Source organism: Zootoca vivipara, chromosome 17 (assembly GCF_963506605.1).
Source record: "Zootoca vivipara chromosome 17, rZooViv1.1, whole genome shotgun sequence".
NCBI lineage: Eukaryota > Metazoa > Chordata > Lepidosauria > Squamata > Lacertidae > Zootoca > Zootoca vivipara.
This window is the reverse complement of record NC_083292.1, coordinates 39,803,544-39,821,211: the sequence shown is the minus strand read 5'-3', so window position 1 is coordinate 39,821,211 and position 17,668 is coordinate 39,803,544. Positions and strand designations below refer to the sequence as shown.

The 17,668-nt window shown below is 48.9% G+C and overlaps 1 protein-coding gene across 1 annotated transcript; it reads left to right on the top strand.

Moving 5' to 3' along the window:
- The first annotated feature begins 2,531 nt into the window (after positions 1–2,531).
- On the top strand, positions 2,532–4,316 carry LINGO4 (leucine rich repeat and Ig domain containing 4). The gene has a single exon (XM_035097634.2). It carries the CDS (start codon positions 2,532–2,534, stop codon positions 4,314–4,316), a length of 1,785 nt encoding a protein of 594 aa, XP_034953525.2.
- Positions 4,317–17,668: the final 13,352 nt, after the last annotated feature.

The window sequence follows — 17,668 nt, the reverse complement described above, 5'->3', positions numbered from 1 at the left end:
AACGGGGAGCCACTGCAGAAAAGGCCCTGTTCTTGTGTTGCCAGCCTCTGAACCTCTCTTGGAGGAGGCACCTGAAAAAGGGACTCAGATGATGATCTCAGAGTCTGGGTAAGGTTCAGAGAGAGAGAGGCCGTCCTTGAGGTGTTGCGGTCCTGGGCCGTTTAAGGCTTCAAAACCAGCACTTTCAACTGGGCCCAGAAACTAATTGGCAGCCGGTGCAGTCGGACCAGGATCAGTGTAATATGCTCAAACTGTCTTGCCCCAGTGAGCAACCCGACCGCCGAATTCTTTGCTAGCTGAAGTTTCTGAACCGTCTTCAGAGGCAGCTATACGTGAGTTCAAGTGTTACAGCGAGAGGCGGGGGGGGGGGATATTATCCCTATCAATTTACTCCACATCTGTAGCGGCGCATGTTCCTCATCTCCAGCTTCAAAGATTTGTTGTCTTTTTCTAAAGGCACTGGGGAATTTGCAACTGCGGGCCATGGCTAATTTCGGCCTCGGCCTCCCTTGACGGGTTATGTGAGTCCTTTGAGCTAAATGCCACGTTTAATGAGAATCTAACTATATGAAATGATGATTCACCTCAAATTAGGTTCCGCCTGCAGTACAGTACTTTTTCTGTTTGTTTTTTGTTTCCAAAAGGGGCGGGCGCAGATAAAAAAACTGTATAAACGGAAATCGGGTGCGTTTGGAGGAACTTAAGAAAAGAGTCGGGCGGTTTTTCAGGACGGTTCTTCTTCGCACAACTATAAGTAAGTAAAATCACATCCATCCATTCATCCCCCCCGCATGCCGGTCCCAGCATAGATTCTTTATAAAGAGAAATTGCAAAGTGGGCATGAGTCTGATTTAGGGTTGCGGGGAGGGGAGAGAAAGAAATTCTATGCAGTTGGCATTTTAAGGCAAACTGATATCCTTTGAAACTCACACCAGGGCAGATCTTCAGTGAAAATAGATGTGCAACAATACACATTTTAAAGGTTAGTGTGCATTAAAATGCATAGATAGATAGATAGATAGATAGGTGTTTGGGGGTCAGTTTGGATGAACCCCTGGTTCCCCTTCCAAACCTGTGATCTTATGTGTGTCAGGTAGGTAAGAGGAAGCTAGCCAAAGTAGTTCCTTTGACAACGTAGCGGCTTTCTCTGGCTAGCTGCATATCCAAAGAAGTCGCTCTGTTGCCACAGGAACAAATGGGTGGGCTCTCCTGCTTGTGGGTTTCCCAGTTTAGGGCATCTAGTCGGCTACTGTGAGAACAGGATGCTGGAATAGATGGGACACTGTTTAAGTTTTAAGTTGTTCGTTTTAAGCACACAAACTGACGTGGAAATGTTGTGAATGGAGGCTAAGACAGGGGGGAATGAGAAGTCCACTCCTGATCTGAAGGGTGGGGGGAGAAGGGAAGGCAAAGCCTCCCTCTGGCAGCTCAGGGTGAGAGTGCCCCAGCCAAGAGGGCGGAGGCCCTTGCCCCTGTTTTCCTCCAAGGGCTCCAGGCACCAAACAATTTTACTTTCCTACATTCATGTAATATCTTCCTTCGGTCATGAGACCCAAGATGCAACTTGAAAGTACATCCTGCTCTTTGTGCAAAGCTCCGGGAATGGCACAAGGCAGAGCTCTTTCTCTCCCCTGTCCTGCTCTAGTTTTCACAGCAACCCTGCGAGGAAGGCTAGGCTGAGAGACCAAAGTCACCCAGGGAGAGTTTTGAGGCCAAGAGGGGATTTGAAATCAAATCTCCCTAGTCTTAAGTCCAAGAGGGAGTTTTTGGATTTTGTGGTCAGTGTTTATTCCCCCCCCCCTCTCTCACACACACAGAATCATAGAATTCTCCAAGGGACCTCAAGAGTCATCTAGTCCAGCCCCCTCCAATGGAGGAAAATCTCTCTCTCTCTCTCTCTCTCTCTCTCTCTCTCTCTCTCTCTCTCTCTCTCTCTCCCTCTCTCTCTCTCTCTCTCTCTCTCTCACACACACACACAACTTCCCCCACCTCTCTTTTTCTCTCTCTGTCACACATAACAGAGCTTCTCCCTCATACACATACAAATACATCTTATCTCTCACATGCTCTCCCTGTTTCACGCACACACCTCAAATTATTATTATTATTATTATTATTATTATTATTATTATTATTATTATTATACCTCACCCATCTGGCTGGGTTGCCCGAGCCACTCTGGGAGGCTTCCAACATACACAGTATAACTACATAATATTACATCAAACTTTTTTTAAAAAAAATCTTCCCGATACAGGGCTGCCTTCAGATGTCTTCTTAACATCAAATAGTTGTCTATTTCTTTGAAATCTGATGGGAGGGCGTTCCACAGGGCGGGCGCCACCACTGAGAAGGTTCTCTGCCTGGTTCCCTGTAACTTCGCTTCTCTCAGGGAGGGAACCACCAGAAGGCCCTCGAAGGAGGACATGTCTCCACACGATAAGGGAGCTGTGCTTTCCCTCTTTCCAACCCCCTCCCTCTAACCGCAAGGCTCTCTTGCTGTCGTTACTACCTTCAGGAAAACAAGCGAGATGGAGGCTTCCCCTGGGACAAAATGGCGGCCCTTGCTGCTGCTACTCGCCGTCATCCCAGCCACCTTCTTGACGGGATCCAGGCACACCTGCCCTTCACGGTGCAAGTGCTTGTCCCAGGACAAGGTGGTCTTCTGCAACGGCCGCAACCTGACGGCGGTGCCGGGCCGGATCCCTCCGGATTCTGAGCTCCTGGACCTGAGCCAGAACGTCCTTCGCACCCTCCAGCAAGGCATGTTCTCCCGCCTGCAGGCTCTGAAAGAACTCGACCTGAGCTACAACGCCCTTTCCAACATCGAGCCGGGCACTTTCAACAGCCTGAAGAGGCTGATGACCCTCCGGCTGACGGGCAACAAGCTGAAGATGGTCCCCTCCGGCGTCTTCACAGGGCTTCCCAGCCTCGCCGTCCTCGACATCAGCGAGAACGAGATCGTCCTCTTCCAAGACCACAGCTTCAAGGACCTCTCTAGCCTCCGGAAGCTGGAGGCCGGGGACAACCACTTGATCTTCGTCTCGTCCCAGGCATTCAGTGGCCTCCAGAGCTTGCGGCAGCTCACTCTGGAGAAGTGCAATTTGACCGGCATCCCGGGAGAAGCCCTCTCACATCTCCACCATCTTGTGGAGCTCCGGCTCAAGGTCCTGAGCATCCGCTCTGTCCCTGACCACTCCTTCCAAAAGCTGCATCGCCTGAAGGTCCTTGAGATCCACCGGTGGCCTTCCCTGACGGCGCTGAGGCCTCACAGCCTCTTGGGCCTGAACCTCACCGCCTTGTCCGTCACCAGGTGCAGCCTCCGCGAGGTGCCTTACAAAGCCATCCACCACTTGGCCCACCTGAGATTCCTCGACCTCTCACACAACCCAATCTCGGTCCTCCGTGGGAGGAAGCTGGCCGAGCTCTCCCGCCTTCAGGAGTTCCATCTCACGGGCGGGCGGCTGGCCACCGTCCAGGCCCACGCCTTCCACGGCCTCGTCCACTTCCGTGTCCTCAACCTCTCAGGCAATGGCTTGCGGACGCTCGAGGAGGGCGCCTTCCACTCGGTGGGGAACTTAGAGGTCTTACGGCTGGACAGGAACCCTCTGGCTTGCGATTGCCGCCTCCTATGGATAATTCGCAGGCAGCGAAGGCTGAACTTCGAGGCCCAGCAACCCGTCTGCGCCACCAACTCAACGAGCGAGGGGAAGGTGTTCCGCAAATTCTCCGACATCCTTCCGGGGCACTTCACCTGCAGGAAGCCCACGATCGAGAAGGAGACTCCTCCTCAGAGACTGAGCGTGGAAGAGGGCGGCCGGGCCATGCTGACCTGCAAAGGCCATGGCGACCCGCCCCCCACCATCTCCTGGGTGTCTCCTCACAACGTCTCCCTGGACGCTAGCCGCAAAGGCCGGCTCACGGTCCTTCCCGACGGCACGCTGAGGATCCACCACGCCTTCCCTCAAGATGGCGGGGCCTACCTCTGCGTGGCCCGCAACGCCGCTGGAAACGACACCAAGTGGGCCCACCTCCACGTCTTCAGCAACTTCTCTGTCAGGATCAACACCAGCTCCCTCAACACCTCGAGCGCTGCCCTCCCGTTCCTCGTTGACGTCGGCACCTTGGCAGGGATCCTGGCCATTGGGATTGTGCCCTTCCTGTGCTCGGTCGCCATCTGCTTCGTCTTCATCTCCCTCTGGAACAAGGGCAGGGGGAACGCCAAGCACCACATCATCAACGCCGTGCCCCGATATTCCCGGGGCTACAAGGCCGTAACAAACAGGCACAAAAGGGGGGCCAAGAAACCCAGATGAGGTACCAACTCAACATCTGAAGGACGCCATGTTCGTTCTCTTGGAATGCCAGTGCTTAACGAACCAAAGGAGCCCATTTTGATTTTCATAGTTTACACGGAATTTCTTCTGCTTCTTTGGCCCCGGGCAGTGTAAAGTTTGCCAAAGAAAGGTGTAGATTCCCTGCCCCTGCTCCCAGATAATTTCAGAACCAAGATGGATGCTTTTTAGTCAGAGGCAGTGATAATTCTGAATCCCAGTTGCTGGAAACCACAGGAGGGGAGGGTTGGTCTAGTATTTGAATCCGGCTATCTGGCTGGCCCCTGGGAGAATAGGATGCTGGACTAGATGGGCCATTGGCCTGATCTAGCAGGCTCTTATTATGTTATTATCTACCCTTAGAAAACCTAAAATTAAAGATAATTGTCCCTTTTTTATTAAGAAAAATACAGCCACACAAAATTAAGCAAAAAACAACCACTCTCTCTGATGTGTGCCTACCAGGCACCTGAATTTGGCCAGCGAGTCTGATCTGGGAAAACCACACCCCTGACACCGTATTATCGGTAGGAGAATTATTATTACTTTTCTTAACCACCTATGACCATAAGAACCCAGGGTGGGTCATGACAATTTGAACTACAATATTAGAAACAAATTTAAACAAATTGCAATCACAAGGCTAGCGTGAGTCGTAATATTATCTACAGGTGTATCAGGTGACAAAGGTAAGGAGGGTGCGCTTTCCGCATACGCCGAAAACTGTCTAGTGAAGGTGCCAGGTGCATCTCTGTGGGAATGGAGTTTCATAGCTGAGGGGCCACCACAGAGAAGACCCTCTCCTAGGCTGCCACCCCCGAACCTCTGAGGGGGGGGAGTAAGAATGAAGAGAGCCTCCTCTAGCAAGCTGGCCCCCAAGAGGCTTCGTGGGGAAGGCAGTGGTCTTTCAGGTATTTGGGGCCTAAGTCATTTAGGGCTTTAAACACTAAAGGCTCGTGAATTAGGCCTGGGAGTGAACCGGCAAGCAATGAGAATACAACACCTCAAAGAGGGAAGCTAACGCAGCAGGTGGAAATGAAGAATTGGGAGCCCACCCTCAGGCTCAGAGCAGGCTTCCAATTCTCCCCTAGCTCCTGCGCCTTGAACTTCCCCTAACCTGAGAGGAAACACCTGAGGTCGTGTGATGTGCCTGATGTCACAGGGTGACCAGTGATTGACAGATGGGCATTCACCTATCAAAGTGGCCCCAGTTGTGGAGGTGTTGCTCCCTTTTTGACCCAAGCCTCTGGCCAAAAGTGGTCCCCCCTCCCTTTACATTGCATATTCCAATAAAAAGTAAACAGAGACTATATCTTAAAGACCAACTAAGTTTTTATTTTGGTATGAGCTTTCGTGTGCATGCACACTTCTTCAGATACACTGAGACAGAAGCCACCAGACCCTTATGTATATTCAGAGGGTGGGGGGGGGGTGATGGGACCCAATCTTAAACATCTCCTCACCCACAACAATACAACCACCAGACTTAACATGGACACTGGTACCAGAGCCTGCAATAAACCCAGATGCCAACTTTGCTGCCACATACACCCGGACAACATCATTACTGGCCCCAACAACATCCAACATACCATCTCAGGACTATTTAATTGCTCATCTTCTAACATTGTGTATGCCATCAAATGCCAACGGTGCCCTTCAGCTCTCTATATTGGACAAACAGGCCAAACCCTATGCCAAAGGATAAATGGACATAAATCTGACACCAGGAATCACAAGACAGAAAAACCAGTAGGAGAACACTTCAATCTCCCAGGACATTCTATACAAGATCTCAAAGCAGCTGTTTTATTACAGAAAAATTCAGAAACAGACTGGAAAGAGAAGTTGCTGAATTGCAACTCATTAGCAAGCTTAAAACCATGGAGCCACCTGGAATGAACAAAGACATAGGATTCTTATCTCATTATACATGATCAAGTTTTCCTTAGCACCTCAGCCCTTGCTCCCCCCCCCACAAGACCAATTGCAGTCATTAACAGTCGTTAACAGTCATCAACAGGTTTACCACTCCTATCAGCCCATCACCCATTCCCATCACCCCCACCCCCCACCCTCTGAATATACATAAGGGTCTGGTGGCTTCTGTTTCAGTGTATCTGATGAAGTGTGCATGCACACGAAAGCTCATACCAAAATAAAAACTTAGTTGGTCTTTAAGGTGCTACTGAAGGAATTTTTTTATTTTGTTTCGACTCAGACCAACACGGCTACCTACCTGTAACTAGAGACTATATCTGTCACTAAACCCGATAGCTCAGTGGTTGAACATCTGCTTTGCATGCAGAAGGTCGCTTCTGGGAGTGGGGGTGTCCTGGGGCTTTTTCTCTGCTACCTCCCGTCAAAGTTGGGCTGCCGGTGTAAAGGGGGGGGGTCCCTCAGAGGGCATTGCCAAGGACCCCGATCAATGCTGCAACTGGTTCCATGAAAGCAAATCCATTCTCATTCTCCTCTCGTACCTTAATCAGCCACCACTCACTTCTAATGCCAAACGCGGGTGGCTGAGTGCCTTTCATTTTTCTAAGTGAAATGAAGCCACCCCAAACAAGGCCATGTTTTCTCCAAACTCGGGTGTCTCTCCAGGGATATAGAGTTATACAGTACTAGGTTGCAAATGGACAACAAGAAAAGGGCTCGTCCTCTGTCGCTTCCAGGACCTGAGTGCCTGGGTGGGATGAAATTCTGCACTACTATGCATGTTTCCTTGGGAGTAATCCCTGCCGTGTTCCCAGAGGCTGTTTCAGAGGTGAATGCTAGCGGCTGAGGGACCACCGCCTTCATCCCCTGCCTCGCAAGCGTCTGGTTGGCCGCTGGGAGAAGCAAGATGGCGGACTATATGGACTCTTTAGTCACATCCATTGGAAGCCGGCCTATTAGGGGCAAATGGAGCAGGGCCCCAACGACTGTGGGCAAAGCAGGTGGAGGGTTGCCATATTTTTAAAAAGTGAAAATGTGGACATCTTGCCAATTTCCGCCTGGACACTGCTTTCGACCACAGTATTCCAGGTATGTCCGGGAAATTCCAGACTTATGCTACCCCTAGTGGAGAGAGCTGTTTTCTGGTGGGATCCGATTCCGTGCCAGCAAATTCAGGGTTGCGTGATTAATGCTGGTTTCGCCACGAACAGCGCCATTTTTTGCTTTAAGGAGGAAAGTGACGGTGAAATGCCCTGAGGTGATACTTGCTTGACAGAACGGCTCTGGCCCTCCCCACCCAAAAATTCAGAATAAGTGCTTGATAGCAGCATCTAACCTCACTGCAAACAATTCAGGGCGAATGCTCAGGAAAAGAGTTGTCCGAGGCAACCAGAGAGAGCTTTCTGTTCCTCTCCCGTAATACTGGAATCTGAAGGCTGGAAGATTCAGGACAGAGAAAGGAAGGACTTCTTCCCACAGTGAAGCGTTAGACTGTGGAACTCCCTCCCACATGATGCAGTGACTGCCACCAACCTGGGTGGCGTGAAAATAGGATTGGACAAATTTGCTTTTGAGAAGACCATCAATGGCTTCTAGCCACAACGGAGAGGCTATCAGCTGTCGGAGGCGAGAGGTCTCTTAATCCCAGTTGCTGTTGCTCTCAGGTCCTGTTTGTGGGTTTCTTGTTGAGGGATCATCTTTGCTTGTTGCCGCACACGGTGACTTTTGCTCCCTGGAAGTGAGAGGGGATGCCGTAAAAGGCACCTCGGGGGGACGACGTCAGATTTGGGGGCTGTGCCAAGGAACGGGCTCCATGAGGGAAATGACTTCAGTATAGCACGCGGCAACGGTGCTGCCTTCAATTCCATAAGCAAGTTTCTTAGGGCGCTTCTCACAGACAAATGTCAGCAGCAAAGATCTCAACAGCACTGGGTTCAAATTCTGAAGGCTGAGCTCCCTGCAGTGACAGCTGCAGGGGAAGAAGAGGCATCATAATAATAATTTTGTTCTTGGGATCTGAACCCTGCCTTGAGACCCCCTCTGCCTACGCTTGGTGCTCAATGATTTTGAATCAGCCTGTACATTTATAAATAAATATGATTTAAAAAATTTTTGCACATGAAACTATCTGCCTCTGGTCCCTTTTCTCTGCGGACAGAAATGATTCCTGCTGGGTTGTTGTAAGATATATATATATATATATATATATATATATATATATATATATATAACCAAAACCACTGGTTCCTAAGACTTAAAAGTCCCAGGATCCTTTAAATAAGTTCTGGGCAAAATTGGTGAAGTAGCAAAAGTTTATTGCAAGAAAAACATCATTGCAAGATGGGTGACCAGTGCAGGCCCACCCGGTTCAGGAAGTCACAAGCATTATATCCTTTTCCCGAGCGCAAAAGTCCCTCCTCTAAACGCCCACCAGGAAGGGGCGTGCAAAGTTTTCAGCGTATCGGGTCCGCCTTATTAACATACGACCATCCCACTTCCCCTGTTAATCATTGTGCAAATATGGTCAAAGCCCCCGAGCCCCCTTCTATTTGACGTAAGCAATATACCGCAATTTGTCCTAGTTACATGTGTTAACCTAACCACATATGCAGGCACAAGCTAATTTCCCATCTGATAAAGCTAAAAGGCAAACCGCAATTTGCCTAACAAATGATCCAGTCCCAGGTGCAAGAGGGCTCCATGTCTGGGTCTCTGACCACAAGCTAAGTGTCTTACGAGCATTGTAACCACGAGTTTTGCTAAATGTGTATATCTGTCACCTTGAAATAGTTTGTGGTTAACTATCAGATATATATGTTCTCAGCTTGTGGTCACCTATCAGTTATATATTCTTAGCATTTGCCAACTCTTACCAGATTCTACCTTGGTTCTCAAACTTAATCCTGTTCCGGAAGTCCGTTCCAAAACCAAAGCGTTCCAAAACCAAGGCGCGCTTTCCCATAGAAAGTAATGCAAAATGGATTAATCCGTTCCAGACTTTTAAAAACAACCCCCCCAAACAGCAATTTAACATGAATTTTACTATCTAACAAGAACATTGATCCATAATATGAAAGCAATAATCAATATAAAGGTAAAGGGACCCCTGACCGTTAGGTCCAGTCGCAAACGACTCTGGGGTTGCGGTGCTCATCTCGCTTTATTGGCCGAGGGAGCTGGTGTACAGCTTCCAGGTCATGTGGCCGGCATGACTAAGCCACTTCTGGCAAACCAGAGCAGCGCATGGAAACGCCGTTTACCTTCCCGCTGGAGTGGTACCTATTTATCTACTCGCACTTTGATGTGCTTTTGAACTGCTAGGTTGGCAGCAGCTGGGACTGAACAACGGGAGCTCATCCCATCGCAGGGATTCGAACCGCTGACCTTCTGATCGGCAAGCCCTAGGCTCTATGGTTTAACTCACAGCGCCACCTGTGTCCCAATGTACTGTACTATGAAATATTATAAAACTATAAAAATCAATGTACTGTACTATAAAATAAATAAGACGGTAGATGATTAAAATTAAATGACTGATAGTCATTGTTTGGATGGGGGGCTTTTATCCATTTCCGCAGTCACATAATCAATCAATCAGTGGCTGAACTGGGTTCCACACAGTCACAAAAACAAATTAACCGAAAAAGCCTCAAAAACAAAAACACAAAATAAATAGCAAAAACAAAAGTGCCAAACTTAATCCGTTCCGGAATGTGTTTGACTTCCGAAATGTTCGAAAAACAAGGCGCAGCTTCTGATTGGTGCAGGAGCCCCGGAAACAATAGCCGACAGCTGGATCGGACGTTTGGTTTCCTAAAAACATTCGAAAACTGGAACACTTACTTCTGAATTTTCGGCGTTTGTGAACCTAGGCATTTGAGAACCCAGGTGTTTGAGAACCAAGGTACCACTGTATAATAAACACATAAGGACACTGATAGTTTAGGTTAATGGGCAAAAATAGGCCACAGCTTTATTGGTTACAGATGTGAGTAGTTTGACTTAGGCATTGGGTGAAACCAGACTATATCCTGACTCCTGCCTGTCTGAAGGGAGTCTCCTAAGGGTAAACCACCACTAGGGGGAGCCTTATGATATACTGTATACATCAAATTGGGGCACCTCCAGTATCCCTGGAGGGTCATGGCATGGCCCTAGCCCACGACCATGCTTCGGACAGGATCCACACCCCCAGATCCCTTTAACGGGATGCCCTTATTGAGGAGGGGCAGGTGGAGGCTACAACCTCCCCTCCCATCACAAAGGCTTACCTAACTAACCGCACAAAGTTAGGACGATTGCTACAAGGTAGGCGAAAACCAAATGGCTGGTTCCAATTTGCCAAGTGGGTAAAAATTCCTCCTTGGCCCCATCAATATGGCGGCCGACATACCGGTATGTCCATAGCAAGGTCAAGTCATACCAAAACTTAAAAAGAGGGCAGGTTGGCTGGGAGATCTGGTGAGGAGGTGAAAGGAGGCCGCAGTTCAAACATCCTGCAGCCACGACGATGCCCCCCCCCCGGCCGCCCCAATTGGTCAGCTAGGGTTGTGGTGCAGCCAGGGGTCTCAGTGATGTGGGGGGCAGTCCTCCTCCCCCAATCCAAGTCACTGGGGGTCCCAGATGCGGGACTGCAACACACACCCTGAAGGGGAGCAGATTTTGCAACTCCTGTCAAATTCTACACACACACACACACACACACACACACACACACTATTGTCTTACAGACAATTGCTTAAGAACATCCTTGTTGCTTCTAAACATCCTTTAAAACGGCAGAACTATGGATTGAGGTCTTTAGACCTGCATTTATGGAAAGGCGGTATATATCTCACTGTTGTGATCCCCTGAACTGGATTGCGAAGCCTTAGTTAGTACAACCTGCCTGTGCCTGGCATCTTCCCTTAAAACCCCAAATATTAGCTAAATTATAACATTTACTAATTAAAGCATTTAGGGGGATATGACCCCTCACCCCACAAACTTCTAACAGCCACCTTTGAGTTCTTCTGCAATTTCTGGACTCTAGGCCTTTAAGATCATAAGTGTAGGAAGGAAATCAATTGAGTCATTTGCATTCCACTGTTGTTTTGATGTTTTCTTAGTCTTCTTAAGTCTATTTCATAGTTCAGCAGAGCAGCTTGCGATGCTCTAAATGGTGGAAAGAAATTTAGCCGAGAGGCATTTGAGAGGAGCTCAAATTGAACTAGGAACTTAACTACGTAGTCTGTTTCATAAAGGTTCAAACATGAACTGGGATCAGTTCCTTTTAGGGCAGGTTGAACTTGAACTAGGATTCCCTAGCTGTCCCAGAGACCTTGTGTGTAGGATGGTTAAATGCAGAGAGAGCTGGGGAACCCCCCCCCCATGAACTTTGAGTCCTCCGGTATCATAGGGGTGGCCCTGCCCATCTGTTGTTGTTGTTTGTTTGTTTGTTTTTAAAAAGACTCATAATGGGTGGACTGATTTTGGATCTGGCCCTCAGGTTAAAAGAAGTTCCCCACCCCTGATTTTTTTTTTAAAGGCACAGCACAAAAGAAAAATGGGTTGGGAGGGAAGAGAAAAAAGCAAACTCAAGCACAAGGTTCTTAGCTGCAATAAATTAGTATATGTAGATTTGTCCTTTTTTAGGACTTCTGTGGGGACGTACTAAAAGGAGTCAGGGAAGGCCTATTTGGGACGCCTGAAGCCCAGAGTGCTTGGGCTGTTCTCCCAAAGAAGGAAGACCCATCTGGGCAAAAGCAATGAAGCTCAGATCCGCCTTGCCCCCTGTCATTTTGTGGGAAAATTTATTCTGAGTGAATATCCATAGCGACGAAGAAATCAAACGAACTGTGGGTGCCAAAAATGGCAGATTCCTGTTGACTGAAAGCAGTGCTGATGTAACATTGCTCATAATTTTCAGACAATCACTCCAGCAAACGCTTTGCAAAATTATGGGGTTGTGTTATCTGGCATTAATTCCACTCAGAGCAAAGTAACTCTGTTCCATCCATTTCAGTGGGTCTCCTCTGAGTAGCTTTTGCCCTGAGCACAGCCCACACTGTTTAGGGAGGAGAGAGGCGCAGCTTAATTCTGAATACAATGTGCATATTTTTGCATAGTCACACACACACACACACATGCAAAAAAAACCACCAAACCTGGACATGACTTAAGATCCATTCATTTCAATGGGTCTACTCTGAGTAGCAGCGCTTACCTGGACGCTGCCCACCTTATTGCTGGGGAGCGGGGTGAAGATGGGCAGTTTGATTTCGGATACAAAACCCTGTTTTACGCACACGTTAAGAAAATAAATAAATAAAGCGCCCCCCCCCCCGCTCCCTTTAAAGATGCGTGACACAGCAACGTGGGATTTTATTTCTTCATTTTGGATGCACCAGGCGGCTGCAGCGCCCAGGCGTGACCAGAAGAGGGCGCCCCATCAGAGGCGGTGGTGCTAATGGGACGCGCCCTGCTGTTCCCAGAACAGATTAAGGTTTCAGGCACCAGCAATAGAGAAGCTTTGGAAGGAGGAGGAGGAGGAGTGGGCTTTCTGCTTGAGATGGGCAATAATAAATGGATGTCCTGCCGGGGACACCTCATCCCTCCTCGCCAGCACTGCCTCTTGTCCTCTTGTTTCCCACCCCCTCCCCAATTGATCTTATCTTAAAGTGCTTTCCCTTTTAGTTCAAGCTGTGCCAGAAGAGCATCTTCGTTTCCCAACTGGTGCGACGCTGCACCCTCTCCTCTGGCGAGATTCCAGCGGGCAGAGAGAGAGAGAGAGAGAGAGAGAGAGAGAGAGAGAGAGAGAGAGAGAGAGAGAGAGAGAGAGAGAGAGAGAGAGATCAGGTCCACCTTCCCGCATTGCAGGGACGGGGTTGGGCTAGATGACCCCGGGGTTCCCTTCCAGCCTTGCGATTCCTTTGGAAGGAGAGCTCACCCAAGGCTTGATCTGACCCAACAGCCAGATTCTGACTTTTTTCTGGGGCTGGGGGACACAGGGGTACGCATACCCCTAAACATTTTGCGAATCTAAGTTTGGCCTCGTTGTGGGGCAGTATTTCAATATTAAAAATAAAAAAGCACTGTGTTCACTTATGCAATTACTGTAGAAAGCTCTCTACTTGCCCTGCGTGGGAAATTTTTATTATCTTGTTCTGAGCCAGTACATGCCAATCGTTGGTCTCCTGAGAGCACTTATACCTGTGCTAACAGAACAGAGTGTCCATGTTTTATTTATTTATTTCATAAAGTTTATACGCCACTGGGTTGTTTATATTTTGTATATGTACAATATATATATAAAAACCTCAATGCAAAAAAAAAAAGCAATGAAATTGCCGCTAGGGAAAATTAACAGCAGCAGTTGAAGCCCTTAGGAAATAACAATAGATTTAAAAGCAGATGAAGACCTGCATCAACTTTGTCTGGGTAGGTAAATCTCCCTGGATTCAGTTGCCCATGACCTCCCAATTGGACTACTGTAATGTGCTGTACGTGGGGCTGCCCTTGAAGACTGTCCGGAGGCTGGAACTCATATGGGACTTGGCTGCTAGGCTGTTACGTGGGCAGGTGCTGTGATATCGGTCCTGAAAGTGCTGAACTGGCTGCCAGTGAGCAACCGGGTCCAATTTGAGGTGTTATTACTAGCATATAAAGCCCTATCAGGCATGGCCAAACTTGGCCCTCCAGATGTTTTGGGACTACAACTCCCATCATCCCTAGCTAACAGGACCAGTGTTCAGGGATGATGGGTATTGTAGTCCCAAAACATCTGGAGGGCCAAGTTTGATTGTGCCTGTCCTAAATGATGTAGGATCAATGTGCCCAAGAGAGTGTCTTCCCCAATAGAGACGTGGGTAGCGCTGTGGTCTAAACCACTGAGCCTCTTGGGCTTGCGGTGAGCTCCCGTTGCTCTGTCCCTGCTTCTGTCCACCTAGCAGTTTGAAAGCACGCCAGTGCAAGTAGATAAATAGGTACCACTGCAGCGGGAATGTAAACAGTTTATCTGTGTGCTCTGGTTTCCATCACAGTGTTCTGTTGCCGCACAAGCAGTTTATTCCTGCTGGCCACATGACTCGGAAAGCTGTCTACAGACAAACACCGGCTCCCTCAGCATGAAAGCGAGATGAGCGCCGCAACCCCATAGTTGCCTTTGACTGGACTTAACTGTCCAGGGGTCCTTTACCTTTTTTTACCTTCCCCAATACCAACCATCTCGGACTCTACGCTCAGCAGGGGAGGCATGGTTGGTGCTGCTGTCACCAGAGTATGGCACACACTCCCCAACCAAACAGGGCCTTTTCGGTGGTGGTTCCCCGCTTGTGAAATGCCCTCCCCAGTGAGGTGCACCTGTCTTCATCCTTATGAACTTTGAGGAGGAATTTGGAATCATTCTTCTTTGCCCAGGCATTGGGTGGCGGAAGAATCCTTTTCGGGGCAACCTCGAGATCTTTGGAGAAAAGTATGTTTTTAATTGCACATGTTACCCTGCAACCAGTCCATGCAGAATGTCGGCACCCTATATATAGAAAGGAGCAAAGCAGTGATATTTTAGGGAGCAGGAGAGCAGGCGGGGCCCATTATTTACATCATAGGAGTCTACACAACACAAAACACAGTTGCTGTATGTAAGTTTCATTTTATTCGTTTTTTATCTTATATTTTGGAAACAAGGGCGTAGCCAGGATCAAAACTAGGGGGGGGCAAGCCATGATCATTCAGGGGCGGGGCCACAAAGTGGGAACGTGGGCGGGGCTACAGGGCCAGCTGGCCTGGCGACATCGTGGTGGCGGCAGCGGCGGCAGCGGCCACCTTGTGCTTCTGGGGCTGGCAACGGCGGCGGCTACCCTGCTTGGCTGGAGAGGACGGGAGGGTCGGGCAGGCAAGAGGGGGTGACAGGGTGGGCGAGGGCAAGGCAAGGCACGGCCGCAGTCACGACGGCTCCGAGGCGTTGCTGCATATCAGCATAATATTTCAACCATGTTGTGGGTTCAAGCCCCACCTTAGGAAAAAATTCCTGCATTGCAGGGGGTTGGACTAGATGACCCTTGTGGTCCCTTCCGACTACAATTCTATGATTCTATTGATATATTGCCATAGCATATGCATCATTCTGCTTTCTTGAATTGTCCTACTCCTAGGCATAGCAGCCAACTCCTAGAGGCCTAGGTGCCTCCCCCCCCCCAATTACTAGTAAATACCGTATGTGAAAGAGTCATCCCCCCCATGTTGATGGGCTTTCTATGTGGGGCTTATCTGCCCCCCCCAGTATTTTATTAAGGATGGAAGAGGGAGGGAAGGAAGGAATAATAGAGAGAGGGATACCTCATATTTGTGGGTGCCTCTGGGTGATGCTGTGAAGCTGGAACTCTGCAGCAAGAGGATGGGAGGGTCGGGCAGGGGAGAGGGGGTGGCAGGGCAGGCGAGGGCGAGGCAAGACAGGGCCGCAGTCTCGATGGCTCCGAGGCGTTGCTGCATATCAGCATAATATTTCAACCATGTTGTGGGTTCAAGCCCCACATTGGGGAAAAATTCCTGCATTGCAGGGGGTTGGACTAGATGACCCTTGTGGTCCCTTCCGACTACAATTCCATGATTCTATTGATATATTACCATAGCATATGCATGATTCTGCTTTCTTGAATTGTCCTAGGCATAGCAGCCAACTCCTAGAGGCCTAGGTGCCTCCCCCCCCAAAAGAAATTACTGGTAAATACTGTATTTTAAAGAGTCCTCCCCCCCATGTTGATGGGCTTTCTATGTGGGGCTTATCTGCCCCCCCCCCCAAGTATTTTATTGAGGATGGAAGAGGGAGGAAAGGAAGGAAGAAATAGAGAGAGGGATAACTCACATTTGTGGGTGCCTCTGGGTGACGCTGTGATGCTAGAACTCTGCAGCAAGAGGAAGATACCGGTACACCTGTACAGGAGCCTTGTAAGCAGCTTTCTCTCTGCTTGATTTACAGCAGGCACATCCAACAGGTAGATTGTGATCTACCAGTAGATCACTGGATGTCTGTGGTAGATCACTGCTAGATCACTGGCACCCCTAAAAAAAGCTCACCCAAATTTTTCCTCCTCCCTAAAAAAAGCTGAACTATGACCTGAAGCCCTAAACAAAAATGGGCCTCCCTCCCTCCTAAAAGAAGCTCAACAAGTTTGACCTAAACCCCCCAAAACAGGGCTTCCCTTCCTTAAAAAAACTCAACAGCTTTGACCTGAACCCCCCAAAAGGGGGTAGATCACTCCCAGTTTTTAACTCTGTGAGTAGATCAGAGTCTCTTGGGAGGTGGCCACCCCTGATTTACAGTATACAGATGCAGGAGGAGGGGCAGACTGGAACACCAATGCTTTTTATAAACATCACTGTGTCTATCAAAGCTACAGCCCCCCCTTCTTATTCACTTCCTTTTAGCCTTGCAGGGCCACCTTAGTCAAATTGAATCCTCTGCACCCTCATTAAATCGCCAATAGAACTGTTAATGCGATCCCTGAATGCCCATTAACAACTCCCACTGAATAACAATAGGGTGAATAGGGTGGACCTTGCCTGAAGGGATATTCTGCTCCATTGTCTTAACTGCTTAAGTACTGGTAGCCACTTTGCTTTATTTATTTGATGTGTTTTTGTTACAGCTGTGTTCCCGCCCCCAGCAAGTGGAGAGCTGCTCTTGCTAAAGCAAAGCCCTTTCCACTTCAGTTTTTGGAGGGGCAAAGTATTGGTTATGGTCTGTAAAATACAATAATTTTTTGCTTCTAGGGGGGGGCAGCTGCCCCCTCCTGCCCCCCCCTGTCTACACCCATGTTTGGAAATGTACATCCAGTTGTTGTTTTTCCTTTAAAAAGTTTTGGGGGCCCCAGAGAGTGGGATCCTAAGCTAGAGCTTGTTTAGCTTATACGTAAATCTGGCACAGCCGGGGGGGGGGTAGGGCTGCACCCTGGTGACAGCTGTGGGGAGAGGGGACCCGATGAAGCTGGCCTCTCCTGAAAGAGCCAAATGTTTGGAAGATTCAGGACAGAGAAAAGAAATCTCTTCTCCACACAGCACTTAGTTAAACTCTGGAACTCCCTGCCACTGGAGGCAGCAACAGTAAACAACTGGGATGGCTTTAAAAGAGTGATGGACACATTTGTGGAGGAGGAGAGGGCTATCAGGATGCTGAACTACATGGCCTCATCTAGCAAACGTGATATTGGGCAAACTACATGCACAAAGTCACATTCCATTGGGCGGAACCCCTTTGCAAAAATCCACACAGATGAGGTATAAGATGGACCCCAAGATGTTGGCGGTGGGTCTCCCAGTGAGAAGCCGAAACCTCACAATGTGTCCATCGCAAGCCAGGTGCTAAGGGCCACCTCTGCGCATCACCCAATGACAGAGCCGGCTCTGAAAGCATCCCAGCC